Here is a 13820-nt window from a genome sequence, read left to right as displayed (position 1 = left end):
ATCTACATTTGTAAGTTTCACTTTCACAACAAAGACTGCACTACAGTACTTGTATGAGGTGAACTGAAAAATACTATTTATTTTGTTTATCATTTTTACCGTACAAATATTTGTAATAAAAAAATACACTTTGATTTCAATTACAACACAGAATACAATATATATGAAAATGTAGAAAAACATCCAAACTATTTAATACATTTCAATTGGTATTCTGTTGTTTAACAGTGCGATTAAAACTGTGATTAATCGCGATTAATTTTTTTGAGTAAATCGCATGAGTTAATTGATTAATTGACAGCCCTAGTTTTTACCTCTGTCTCATGCAGCCATAATCTGAGCAGGGACAGACAGGACAACACTAAAAATGCCCCAGCTTCGACCAGCAGAGCTGCACCACTAGTGAATTTTACATTCCATTTCCCCGAGAATAGGTGATGCCGTGCTACAGAGACTAGTGGAGCTGATATCTGCTTGATGGCTAGTGAGGTTTCAGACCAGTTCATATTAGTGGACAGGCATTCACATCATAGAAACCGCCATGAAGGCACCTTTGTTGGTAGTTTCACTGTGGCCAGGTCTACACTATTACTCCTGGGGGAATTTTGCATCATTGCGCATATGCAGAATTCATGGCCCCCGGAGATTTCTTTGCTTACCTGCAGAAAATGACTTCTAATGGGGAAGTAAAGAGAAGCCACAAAAAGTGGTCATACACCCACTTCCTGGTAGTGCAGACAGGTTGGTTTGGGCATCCAGAGCAGCTGGTAGAGACATAAATCACCACCTGGGATGCGGGGGGGCTGGGTAGTCATGTCCTCTGTCCCTCTTGCTAGCTATTGCAGCACGCTCAGCGTGGAGGGGCAAAATTTGGGGGGTATTTCTGAAGGGGTAGGCATGGGGCAGGCTCTGTTGCCTCAGGCAGAGGAGAATGTAGCAGCCTGCCTACTTAGTGAATTGTTCCCATTGTTGTTAGTGAATTCCCCCAGGAGTAGAAAATAGGTATAACACTTTAAAGGCTCCTTTACATTGCCAGAGTGGTGTAAAGGAGCCTTATTGTAAAGGACAGTGTGGCTGCATAAATGCTTATGGTGCTTTAGTGATTAAAACGGGTCTACATTTTTGGGCTGAAAAAATTTCCTGTCAAAATGTGCTCCATGAATGGTCTGCTACTGACCTTTTTGGAAATGGTCAGTAGCCAGTATAAAGGCGAGTTTGAGTCCCCAGCCCTCACTTGCTCTTCAGGTGCCTATGATGTAACACTGAGCATATGACTGCATGTATTTGTTGACTAATAACTAGAAGTAAAGGGTGAATACTAGCTACATTACTATTAGACAGAGGGGGTTTGGTGATTTTCTCCAATGCTCCCCACTCCCATTCTTCATCCTTTGTATTGTAGTTTAAACTTACATCTGTATAACCCCCTTGTGAAAAATCCACACCCCTGAGCAACACTTATACTGACCCAACCCCTGGTGTAGAGAGCGCTATGGTTCTCCCATCAACATAGCTACCGCCTCTCACAGAGGTGGATTAACTATGCCAACGGGAGAAGCTCTCCTGTTGGTTTAGGAGCATCTTCACTGAAGCACTGCGGCAGTATTTTAAGCGTCCCTTTCCCTGTGACTGGAGAAGCCCAGGAGCGTCCTAGCACAGGGACTGAACGACCCTAACTGGCACAGCAGTGTGGGAGTTGCCCAGGTCCTTTATGTTCTGTGGCTAAACAAAAGACTCCATCCTCCAGGGTCATCAAATAGGCCAGCACCTCTCACCACCACTAAATCCAAGTTACAAGGAAGCGAGAGAGGCTGGCAAGGCAGGATGCCTTGTTGCTGCGAATATAAAAGGCCAGATCCTCAGCTGGTGTAAATCAGCACAGCTCCACTGAAGTCCACGGAGCTAGGCTGCTTTCCGGCTCCTGAGGATATAGCCCCAAATGTCTGTTTTTATTTAAAAAAATAAAGAGAGAGAGAGAGAGAGGTGGGAGGAGACCAAGACTTATTAAACAACGTCTCGGGGTCTGTCTGGACCATTCGGGTTATCAGCCAGAAGCGCGGTTCTAACTCACCATTAGCGGCTCAAGTTCTGAGTGCACCAGGCTGCAACCAAACAACCCTCCCCACGTCTCGCTCCTCCACCGGCCGGCACCACGGCTTGAGCGAGGCGCTGAAAATAAGGGCTGAGCAGCAAGTCCCCTTCGGCGGCGGCGGCGGCGCCTCCCCCCGGCCCAGCGCCCCGGCGGAGGGAAAGGGAGGCGCCTTTAGCGTCGGTGACTGACGCGGCCCGCAGCCCACCAGGAGGGCGGAGGAGCCGGGGCTGGGGGCCCGGGGGCCCGGGCTGGCGGGCGCCGAGCGCCTATCAGCGGCGGCGGGAGGCGGTGAGTGACTGGTGGGCGGGGAGCGGAGCCTGGGCGTGTGCCGCTCGCCGCTGCCGGGGCTCGCCGAGCCGCCGCTGGTGCACGCACACACCCCCGTACATTGTCCGAGCGAGCCGCCGCCGCCGCCGCTGCAGCCAGAGAGCGCCCCAGGGCTCGGTGCCAATGCGGGCTGGGCGCTGCCAGCCGGGGGCTTCTCCACCACCCCGGTGGAAAGTTCACCTTCGCCTGGGCCCGCCGCTCCATTGATCCAGAGCGGCCGCCGCCGGGCAGGGAGGCAGGATCTGCGGCTCTGGCCGGGAGGGGGGATTTTTTTTTTTTTTTTGGCCTTTTCCCTCCAAACTTTGTGCGCGCGCCTCCCGCAGAAGCCCCCCCCCCCCGCCACCGCACCCGCATCTCCGCTGAGGATTTGCCTCTCTGCCGCGCAAGGATAAGCCGCCCGGGCGGGGGTGAGCGCTGGTAAGTGCCCGCGTCTCCTGCGCCGTGCGGGGCTTGGAGGTGGCGGTGCAGCCCTGGGAGTTGTTTTTGCAGGTGGTTTCCAAAGTGCGGGGGGCGGCGGCGGCGGCGGGGGGGGGGGTGATGGTTCTCTGCCTGTGCGACCCCCCCCCACCCCGCTCCCACGCAACCCCCCGGGAATGCTCCGGGCGGCGGGCGTGCAGCAGGCACTGCAGTGGCAGGGGCAGCGTGTCCCAGGGAGCATGTGTGCGCGGTAAGGACTGGTGGCGGCAACCGGGCATTGCAGAGCAGAGCTGGCTTTGCTGAGCAGGAGGCGGCGGCGGCTGCTGCTGGGAGGGGGGGGGGGGGTCGCTCGCGGGAGCTCCGTCGATCCTGCACCAGCTGGGATACTCGGCTCCAGAGTGAGCTGGGAGGGTCAACCCACCCCTCTTCGGAGTCGGAAAGCGGGTGCCTTTGAGAGAAAGAGTGTGTGTGTGTGTGGGGGGGGGGTGTCCGTGTGTGCCTGCCTGGATGCATCAGTTGGGAGGGAGCGCTTGTATAGGGAGGAGGACGGGGGGCTATGCTTGTGAGAGGGCAGCAGCAATGGGAGGGGTTACGTCTGCTAGGGGAGAAGGGAGACAACAATGGGTGTGTCTGGGTTGGGGTGGAGGAGTAGCTTTGGTCTTGGATGTGTCCGCCGCTGCACCGTGGTGGAAGAAGGTAGTGAGGGGAGAGGGGGTAGCCACCTGTTGGTGTTTGTGGGGGGGTGGCTGCAGTTTTTCTTCCCATGATTCTCTGAGCATTTGCAGATTTGTTGCTCCTCCATCCTCCAAAGGCTTTCACTCTTCCTCTTGATTTTTAGACCTTCTTGTTTTGTGAAAATCAGGCCCCAGCAGCCTGCTCCGGAGGCCACTGGGGTGGTTCTCATACCTCCAGATTTAAAAGCCTCTGCGTTAGCAGAAGGAGATGGTGGCATTCACGTATGTGTCTAGGCTGTTTGGCAATGGTATAGATTTCTCCTTCTGTATGTCCCAGCCCAGCTGCCCTCTCTCAGCTGGGGCACTCCACATCCCCCTGCTGCACCTTTTGCACCTGGGAGCCAGTGCCAATAGGATCTCAAGGCAGCTGCTGATGACTTCTGTTCTTTCTTCCTCTCCACTTCTTTTCCCTCCCCAAAATGTGACAGGGCTTCCAAACAGGAAAGGAAGGGAGAGGAGAGAATCACCTGCTGGCCTGCCCTCCCAGTCTTACAATGACTCTGCTTTCTGTAAACACTTCCTGCCAGTCCAGAAAACATGGGGAAATAAATGGGAGGGGCCCTGCATCCTTCAGGAGAATACCACAGCCTGCTGTCACATTTCCCTTGCCTGTTTTTTTCCTGCCTCTCTCGTTTTTCATCTTTCCTAGATCCCTTGGTATCGCTATACTGATGCCTACAGTGATATCACTGTCGACAGAAGCTTTAGGGCGTGGTCTATGTTGATAGCACAGCAAGACTTCTAATAGCTGAGCCTGGGTGGCCACTGTTCTTTCAGTCGTCATGTGCCATTGAATCGGTGCAGTAATAATAACGCCTCTGAGTGCCTTTCATTCCAGAGGGTCCCACAACCCGTTACAAGGCAGGGGCTAAAACAGAAATACAGGGGGGTGGGGGGCTGAAGAGAGGAATCTCTCTAGGATCCTTCCTCCTTCCAGGGTGTGTCTTGCTTTCTAGTCTCAAGCATTATACCACGGCCACACACAGGTAGCGGAGGGATGGACACAGCTCCCAGAGCAGCGTCACTTGAGAATAATGCCAGGGAAACTCTTTATCCCTTCTGTAGCTCCAGGGTGAGGCTTGCTGTCTCTGCAGTTGGAAAGCCAAATGGAAGTCTGAGCTGGGATTAACAGACTCTGTGTGGCTGATGGTCAGCTCTTGAAATGCCTTGTACAAAGTTGTACATCACAGTGGGGCGCACGCTGGGGTACTGAGGCTGAGAGTTTCAAAGAAGCCTAAGGGAATTAGGTGCTGAACTCTTAGACCTGACTTACACTCACAGTTATCCTAGTTTAACTACAGGTGTGCTTTTAAACTGACTTAAACAGGTGCAAACACTTGAGTGGATACGCTCTTTGCATTGGGCTGAGCTTGTCTTATATCAATTGAGCTTGCATTGGTAAATTTTACAGGTGTGAGTAAAATCGATAAAACCTGTTTTAAACAGATAGAAGCATGTCCACAAGGGGTCTGCCCTGGCATAAATAAAGAGTTATTAAAGGAGTCTGAGGCCCCTTTGAAAACCCCAGCCTAAATGCACAAAATAAGCAAGAAAATTACAGGTCCAAGGGGGGGACTGGCTGGCTCCAGGGGTTGGTGTTGAGAGACACATCCTTTATATGTTTAAGACCTTGTCTACACAGGGGTTTTAGCCAATGATGTTGCACTGCTTCAACATCCCCACCTGGCAGAGATGCATTGTACTTGCGTAAACAGTGACTTGCATTGGTACAGCATATGAGGTCATAGAGTTTAAGGCCAGAAGGGAACATTAGATCATCTAGTCTGACCTGTATACCACAGGCTACCAGCACCCACTGAAACTAGACCAAAGCATTACAGTCCATAGGACACTAGACTATTATGCGCCACAGGCAGAGAATAGGAGGAACTGAGGTGGCCAGTGCCTGAGGCCTCTACAATGGCAGGGAATTGACTAAGAGAGAGAGACCCAGTTAATCCTGGCAAATGATCTGCACCCTATACTACAGGGGAAGTGGGGGGGAAAAGACCCCCTAAGGTCATTGCCAGTCTGACCTGGGGGGACATTCCTTCCTGACTCCATATACGGCAATGAGTTAGACCCTGAGCATGTCAGCAAGAACCAGCCCATTAAGCAGGTGACCAAGGGAATACTCAATACCACTCCAGAGTCCTGGCCCATCCAGTTGAATGTGCCGTCTCTTGATGAAGCCATCTCTGATGCCTCAGAGGAAGGAGACCAAACTGCTGCCTACTTCCAAGAATACGCGGGGCAGGGCAAACCCCTTCCTGACCAGGGTGGATTGATTTAACTCACCAAGTGGAAAGTCTCGATTTAAATTATCAATTTTAATCAACTTTTCCATTTGGATTTCATTTATGTTCTAAAGAAAAATTCATTCTCATTGGTGGATATCACTATTAAAACGTTGATTTACAACTAAATAGATCCTTTACACTAGATTTGGTACATCTTTTTGCTATCTAGAGAGGTACACTATAACTATGCTTATTTAAGCAAGTGTGTACCTTAATATTTTCAGATTCTTCATTGTACATTTTTAGTAAGTTAGAAAATGGTGAATATGTTGCTTATTTACTAGATCATTAACTTTTTGCTCGTGATTTGTGTAGAGCTGCATTAGGATGGTCAGTGGAATTTAATTGCACACAAAACAGCATATAAAATTTATTTCTATTAAAACAACCTTAAATGTTTTGAATACATAAACTTCTGTTATGAAAATGTTTCACATTTACAGCTTTTTTATTAAACAGAGGGATTGACTGTTGTCAGTGGATTAAATTGATCATTCCAGGTCAGCCTGGGAAAATTTTCAAATATGCCTACGTGAAAGTGACTGAAGCTTAAATTCCTACTGCCCTACGTCTCTTGAAAATGAGTTTCCCAAGATACTTAAGCTGTCCTTCAAACTTTAAAACTAGTAGATCTCATCCGCTCCCTCCTTTGTCTTTATTCATAGACTGGAAGAGAGAGACAAATTTTCCTTTTTCAACTGAATCAATTTCTCAACTTTGAATGAATTAGTCCAAATGAAGAAAATATTTTTCTGTGCCTGCAGAGGAAGCTACTGCTGTCAAAAGCTGGTTTAGCACTTCAAGAAACTCTGGTTCCAGGTGCTTAGCTAATAACTTCCACCAGTTCAATGGTGTGACTTTCTTTAAAACGTCAGCAAGCATGACATGTACTGCTTGACTGTTTCCCCTCCAGCCCTGACATTTATTTTGGTTGGTGATTTGGTGCCCATGTCTTAGCAGCAGCATCTTCAGCAGTTAGACATCTACCCTGATACTTTGGGTTGAGAATATTGGCAAGAAAATGAAGTGCTGTAAAGTTCTCGATCCATTTGCTGCTTGCTATTTAACTTTGTTGCTGGGTAGTTTTTTCTCCGGTATCTCTTGAACTTCTTTCCAGATTTAAAAGCATCAGCAATACAGCAGCAGTCTTTCTGCAGTTTGTCCAAGGCTATGGAAATATGCTGAAACCTATCTTCTATTTAATCCTGACCCTGGCAGGTGACTGGGTGAACCATCAATCAGGAGGGACTGTCAGGGTTGCCGAGCCCTGCCCCCACCATCACAAACAATCTCATAATACTAATTCACTCATAAATATGTCCCACTCTCTTGAAACTCATTAAGTTGAGTCAGCAGGTCCAATCTAGTCTGGGTCAATGGTAAATAACCAGTCTGATGGCTTTTCATTGGTCTAGTTATCTTCGGTACTTATGTAGTCCCCATTACTGCAGTGCCTCACTGTCTTTAATGTATTTATCCTCACAGCCTCTCTGTTATCCCTGTTTTACAAGTGGGGAACTGAGACAGAGTGGCTAAGGCCCAAATCCTCAAAGGTATTTTGGCTCCTAATTTCCACTGAAATACCTTGGCTCTCTAAATCTGAACCTAAGTGATATGCTCAAGGTCACACACTAAGTCTTTGGTGGATCAGGAACTTGAAGTGCAGTCTCTCCCAGGTCCAAGGGCTACTGCCTTTAATCACTAGACCGTCCTTCCCCTCTGTTCATCAAAGATCTTCTCCATCCTGTTCCTAAAAGACAAACTTTTCTATGGCAGAAGCACCAGCACAACTGTGGCTAATTGGTACCCTTGTTCACAGTTTCATTAGAGAGGCCAAGGATTGGCTGGGCCTGGATAATGAATTTCCTTTTCCTAGAGGAAGTCCCTCCATGTCAGGGCTGAGTCACGTTTGTGCGGCACCCACCATTGTGGCACATATCATCAGCAGGAAACACGCTTTGTTTTTAAAAGTGAAAGATGAAAGGAAAATCTCCTTTAAAAAAAAAAAAACCCACTTTTAAATTAGCGATAATTACCTAAGTGCAGGGCATCTCTGGAGTGCTAATGATCAGACAGGGCTTAGGACCCAAAGTGAACTCTTCTAGCTGGCATCCGGTCCCCAGAAATGCCCTGAGCTTGGTTCTTCAATCCTTAGCTATGGTAAATTTTTGATATTACATAGTAATAACATGAACAGCATTTGATAGCCTAACATGCTGGCAAATTGCAAAGTGCCTATTTCCCAGACTGGTGCCTTATCACTTTGAAAGGGATCTACTCTATTGTACTCTGTGATTGCGTATAAAGAGGGACGTCATCGGCTTATTATATTAGTTCTCCAAAGGAGGTCTGGAAAAAGCTAATAGTGTGTGCGTCAATTTCCATATAATTTCATCTTTCTTCTAAAAAACAAATTACATTTCTACCATTATAGTTGCACAGATAATCATACAAATATGAACTGGTGCAGTGCTGGCTTCCTAAGTCTGCAGGCAGACAACTCCAGTGCCTCTTCTGCTGCTTATGCAGACGGAAGACATTGCACTGGTTCATGCCCAATTCTTCTTTGAATACTTGCAAGGACTAGAACCTTAATTGCATGTACCCAAGAAAGCTTCCAGCTTGTCTTATGCAGGTATATGTTTCAGATCCTGGAGATACTACGTTATCCTGACCATAGTAAGGTGGGACTGTAGGGTTGGTTCATTCTTTGCTGATGATGAAGATGGTGGCTATGGGCATGGCAAAATAACTTTACTGTTCTTAGTATCACTGTAGTTAGTATCTTGAGATCTATGGTCATACATGTTATGCGTGTTCCTTGAGACAGATGGCAGCAGAAGGCACATGGTTTCTGTAGTGCATGGGATCCTGCATGCCATTCCCCATGGTGAAATGGATAAATGCCTGAGGTCTACGTGGCCCATTCTACTCTGGTGATGTCTTATGCACTTGACTGTAGAATTCCACACCTTTCCGAATTAAAGCTGAACATGGCGGAATGCCTTACTTGTAGCAACCAGTACAGTCACGCTAAACTGTTTGAAGAAACCAGCTTCATCATTGCGTGGTTCTTGTGTAGGTCTATGGGGGAAGGAAGGAGGGCCATCTAGGACTTATCCCTCTGCCATCCTAGAGGGGCCAGTGGTCAGGGCTTGAAAAGAATGACCAGATACTTACTAGCCAGGGTAAAAAATAACTGCAACCTACAGTTTAAAGGAACAAGAGTTGTGTATTACACTGTATCAACTGTATCCTATTGTCATGCGTCTTTCTACTTAATGTTTTAAAATGTAAACTTGCAACCATGTCTCATCAAATACCGACAAAAAAAATCAGAGTATATTTGAATTCCACCTGCATTATTTTAATCTGATAACTAATATACAGCTGGTCGGATTCCACAGAGTATTATTTGAATACATTATTTGACAAATGCTGATAAACTTGATCAAATGAATTATTTGCTCAGTGCTGTTTAACCATCCTGCCTTGCTATATTTCTCTTGGTTGTTTTTTTAGACCTTCGTTCTCTTCCTGTCTTCATTCCACTTGTTTGTATAGTAAACTGCAGTGTATCTTTTCCTGAGCTATCTTCACTGTCTTTTTTTCTTCCTTTCTTCCCCTATCCCTCCATTGTTCTTAACATCTTCCCATATATCTTCTTTCCTTTTTTTCTTCTCCTAAAACCTTTCTCTGTCTTTCTAAATTATCCCATTATTCCCACTTTTCCCCTATCCCCTCAGAGGAATTGCAAACAATATCAAATGCCTCACGGCCAGATTAACTAAATCTACTAATTGCATATGAATATGAAACCTGGGAATGACCACCGGGGCAATGCTACTCCATCTTTCTCTTGGTTTTCTGGCTGTTGCAAGGAGGGTGTTTCTGCAGTTCGATATCTCTTTCAGCATTCATATTTGATTGGAGATAAATTATATTGGAATTGGATACTTGAAAAAGTTCAGAAAAGGGCAACAACAATGATTAGGGGTATGAAACAGCTTCCGTATGAGGAGAGATTAATAAGACTGGGACTTTTCAGCTTGGACTAAAGGATGACATGATTGAGGTCTATAAAATCATGACTGGTGTGGAGAAAGTACATAAGGAAGTGTTATTTATTCCTTCTTCTAATACAAGAACTAGGGGTCACTCAATGAAATTAATATGCAGCAGGTTTAAAACAAAGAAAAGGAAGTATTTTTTTCACGTGCAGTCAGTCTGTGGAACTCTTTGCCAGAGGATGTTATGAAGGCCAAGACTATAACAGGGTTCAAAACAGAGCTAGATAAATTCATGGAGGATAGGTCCATCAGTGGCTGTTAGCCAGGATGAGCAGGGATGGTGTCCCTAGCCTCTGTTTGCCAGAAGCTGGGAATGGGCGACAGGGGATGGATCACTTGATGATTACCAGTTCTATTCATTCCCTCTGGGGCACCTGGCATTGGCCACTGTTGGAAGACAGGATACTGGGCTAGATGGACCTTTTGGTCTGATCCAGTATGGTCATTCTTATGTTCAGTGAATATCTCCAGTGCCTCCTTTTGCTATTGCTCAGAGAGTTCCCTGTCAGCTGCAGAATGAAATTGACCAGATTCTTGTAATTTTCACTGCTGCCCAGAGAGAGCTTGAAAACAAGTAGTGAAAACTGATAAATCTCATCAGTTTTCACTCTGCTGCAGCTTGTGGGAACTCTGAGCAGCAGTCATCGCATATGACTTGTCTGCAGGCTCAGAAAGGCAGGGCTTTTATCAGTTTGTTTGGAAAGTTTTCTTCACAACAATTAGAGATATGTTACTTATCTTAAAAATTTAAAATCTTGATTCTGCAAATGGAGACTGCATTTGTACTGGAAAGTTTCCATCTTATCCTGGACTAGTGGATTTTTTTAAAGACTTACCAGTAGGTCCCCACCTTCTTCATAGGAGAGCAGGGATCCACTTCCCCCGATAACTGGTCAACTCACAAATTACGTTTTAAGTGTCACTTTCATTTGTGTGCTTTCTTCATTGTTCTTGCTAGTATTTTTTTAAAAGCTAGGATCCTCTTTAGGAACAAAGGACTTGCCAGACTGGATCAGACCAGTGGTTAATCTGGTCCAGTATCCTGTCTCCTTTGAAGCAATCGATAGTCATTGGGAAGTGCAAAAAATCCTTCTTTAAGCAGTTATGCCCTCAAGGAAAGAGTCCTCATGACTCCCATTAGTTAGAGGTTGGCTCAAGCTCTGAGATGCACAGGTACCACAATAATGGGCCACTGCATAAAAGCCTACATAGATAGACGCATGAGGGCTTCTATTACTTCCAAAGCTATTTTTATTTTAATTCTTAGTATTGTAATTCTGGATGTTATTGTTACCCATGCAAATGTCCAGTTACTGCTCTTGGCCACCATATATTGTGACAGTGAGTTCCACAGACTAATTCTGTTTTGTGTAGGGAAAGGAATCTTAAACTTTTTCTGACTTTAAATGTCATTGAATGGCCTTATATTACTACACAGAATGAATAGTAGCATATGATATACTTTCTTTGTCTTATTCATCTGCTGTCTAAACTAAATAGTCCCAGTCTCTCTTCATTTGGAAGTTCTTCTGGGCTGTGTAAAGGACTGGAAAGCTTTAATAGGCTCTTTCCCCACTCCCACTCCCTTCCGTGGTTTGTCCCCTGTGTATGGTATCAGAGCTCAGAAAGATTGCTCTTGGAAGGTATAGGGAATTGTTGCTGTTTGATCTCTTGTGGTGGTAGGACTTTGAGCATCTGTGGGCTTTCTGACCTGCTGTTTTGAGAGCGCAGGTGGCGGCGGGGACAGGTTGTCATGTATGACGGAGGCAAAGACTTTGGAGGATAATAGCCCTCTTCCAAATGGTGGCCTGAATATGATGCTCTCTGTCTCAGGTTAAGCTTGCCTCTTGCATTACTACTTTGACGCTTCCTATTCTCCCGTGTTGCAATATACTGGAAATGTCCTTTTTGATAGAGGTAATTAAAAAAAAAAAAAAGCTTTGTGTTTTCAATGAGGATTGTGTCTTGTCTTGGATGCTTAGCTCAGCAGGCTGAGAAGAATGAACGCAGTTTACATCACTTTATGCTTATACATCACCTTACATTATGCTTGGTTTACAGCAAAAGAACAGTGAGAGGGAAGTGTTCAGGTGATGTCTTGTGCACCAGTGCCTCTCAGCTGTTAATCACAATGTTAGCTGACTGTGAGCAGGAGGCATTATATGTTGTAGCCTTCTGGTTTCAGTACTGGGAGTTGTACAATGACCTCCTCGTACCCATAAGGAGGTGCCTCTGTTTCACTTGAGGGGGGGCCTTTATGAAGTGTTGGAACAATACTCCAGTGAATAGCCCCACTTAAAAAGTCAATAGCATATATTATATGCTAAGATTTGTCCTGGGAGGATATTCCCTGGCAGTTAATCACCCATGATGGGGACAGGATGAAGCTGGCAGTAATGGTTATAAAAATAAAACAGGTTTTTCTTCTTTTGATCATCTAGAATAGTCAGAATATGACTTGTGTGTTGTGCCATGCACATGTTTGGTTTCTAATTCAGAAGTGTCTCTAGAAACAACAGACCAGTACAATAAGAAAGCAAAACTTCATTTTCATCCTCCGGTTGGAATGAAACTTTCAACTACTGCACATGCAGCAGAACGGTTAAGAATCCGTGGTCGAGAGAATGGGGGTGTGTACTGCGGTACTTTGGGTGGGCATCCTAATGAGACAGGACGTATGGGTGGCTCATCTGTCTAGGCCAGGAGGTGATGCATAGTTTCTGTGGGCAAGGACTGAGAATGCAGGTCTCAGGGCTCCATTTTCAGCTGTCACAGACCTGATGTGTGACCCCACTGTGTCTTATCTGTAAACTGGAAATAATACTGAACTGCTGATCAGGGATGCCGTGAGGATTAATTCATTAGCATTTGCAAAGCACTTAGGGGGCGGGGGGAGTTGGATGGAAGGTGCTATATGATTGCAAAGGGGAAAAACAGACTTGGTCCCTGAGTAATAAAGAATGGGCCTATCTAGGGGTGACTTTGGATTTTTATTTTTGCATAAGCAAAATCAGTGCAGTTCAGATGCTGGTCCCATTTTCATTTGAACCCTGGAAGTTGGGGGCATCTGGTTAAAAGACCCCAGTTTGGCCCATCCCTAGGGTAATAGCTCCAGTTAGAACTCTCACATAGGGATGTCTTCACTGCTGCCTGTACGTCTCCCTATTGTTTAGCAGTGGTATGTCTGTAATTTAGTTTCCAACATGGGGAAGATGTTATGCCCTGTGGAACAAAGAGGACGTTTTACTGTAACTGGGAAGAGAAAAGAGCAAGAGCTGTGAGCAAGTAGCTAGGAGAGAAGGGTGAGGCTCGTGCGAAGGTGTCTGTGATGGTAACCAGTTCCAAACAGACACAGATTCTCACTCGCACCTGGGATGATCAGGAGGAACATGTCTGAGTCTGTTGCAGTAGCTCTCTGCAGGAAGTAAAGTGAAGAGCAGAGGGAAGGGACGCTTCATGGGAAATGCCATTAACCAGGCTGCTGTTGTGTAACAGGTACAGCCAGCCATCCTGCCAATCCAGATTGAATCAGTGTACAGACAGCTGAGAGTGGGAGCATTCAGTGAATGTCACCATGAGGGAAAGCAGAATCCAGTGAAAATATTCCAAGGAGATTCTTCCCGGTTAATGGTGGAGTCTGGGGTAGGGAAGGACCTTATTTTGAGGCTTGCAGAGGTACCTGGTTCAGTAACGCTTTGTTGGAACGACAGATTATACACATGCAAGAGAGACAGAGACCTTCTGTATTTGTCAAAGGTGGGTATATCCTGCTCAGGGGAGGATAACAGAGTGGTAGTTTGCTTTAGGAGTCAGTACTCCTTTGTCAGCCTGACCCAAACCAAAGAGGAAAGATCAGGACAAAGGGAAGGAGGTGGGGTCT

The 13820-nt window shown here is 46.2% G+C and overlaps 2 protein-coding genes across 9 annotated transcripts in view; one reads left to right on the top strand and one right to left on the bottom strand.

Moving 5' to 3' along the window:
- Nucleotides 1-2324, bottom strand: part of LRRC56 (leucine rich repeat containing 56) — a 138691-nt gene extending 136367 nt beyond the window's left edge. For 3 of the 5 annotated variants that reach the window (XM_048852547.2, XM_048852546.2, XM_048852552.2), the window contains exon 1: nucleotides 2072-2323. Coding sequence is in view for 1 of the 5 variants with exons in the window: in XM_048852552.2 (XP_048708509.1) it covers nucleotides 2072-2074 (3 nt within the window). In the remaining 4 variants the exon portion in view is untranslated. Of the gene's footprint in view, nucleotides 1-2071 lie in introns of all 5 variants that reach the window. The other 2 variants (XM_048852550.2, XM_048852554.2) reach the window with 2 other exon arrangements.
- Nucleotides 2325-2411: 87 nt separating this feature from the next.
- The window catches only part of HRAS (HRas proto-oncogene, GTPase), a 77091-nt gene continuing 65682 nt past the window's right edge, over nucleotides 2412-13820 (top strand). For 2 of the 4 annotated variants that reach the window (XM_048852570.2, XM_048852569.2), the window contains exon 1: nucleotides 2412-2836. The gene's annotated coding sequence lies outside the window, so the exon portion shown is untranslated. The remainder of the gene's footprint in view (nucleotides 2837-13820) is intronic. The other 2 variants (XM_075129303.1, XM_048852568.2) reach the window with 1 other exon arrangement.

The sequence above is a fragment of the Caretta caretta genome, chromosome 6 (assembly GCF_965140235.1).
Source record: "Caretta caretta isolate rCarCar2 chromosome 6, rCarCar1.hap1, whole genome shotgun sequence".
Taxonomy (NCBI): domain Eukaryota; kingdom Metazoa; phylum Chordata; order Testudines; family Cheloniidae; genus Caretta; species Caretta caretta.
This window is presented reverse-complemented; position numbering and strand designations above follow the sequence as displayed.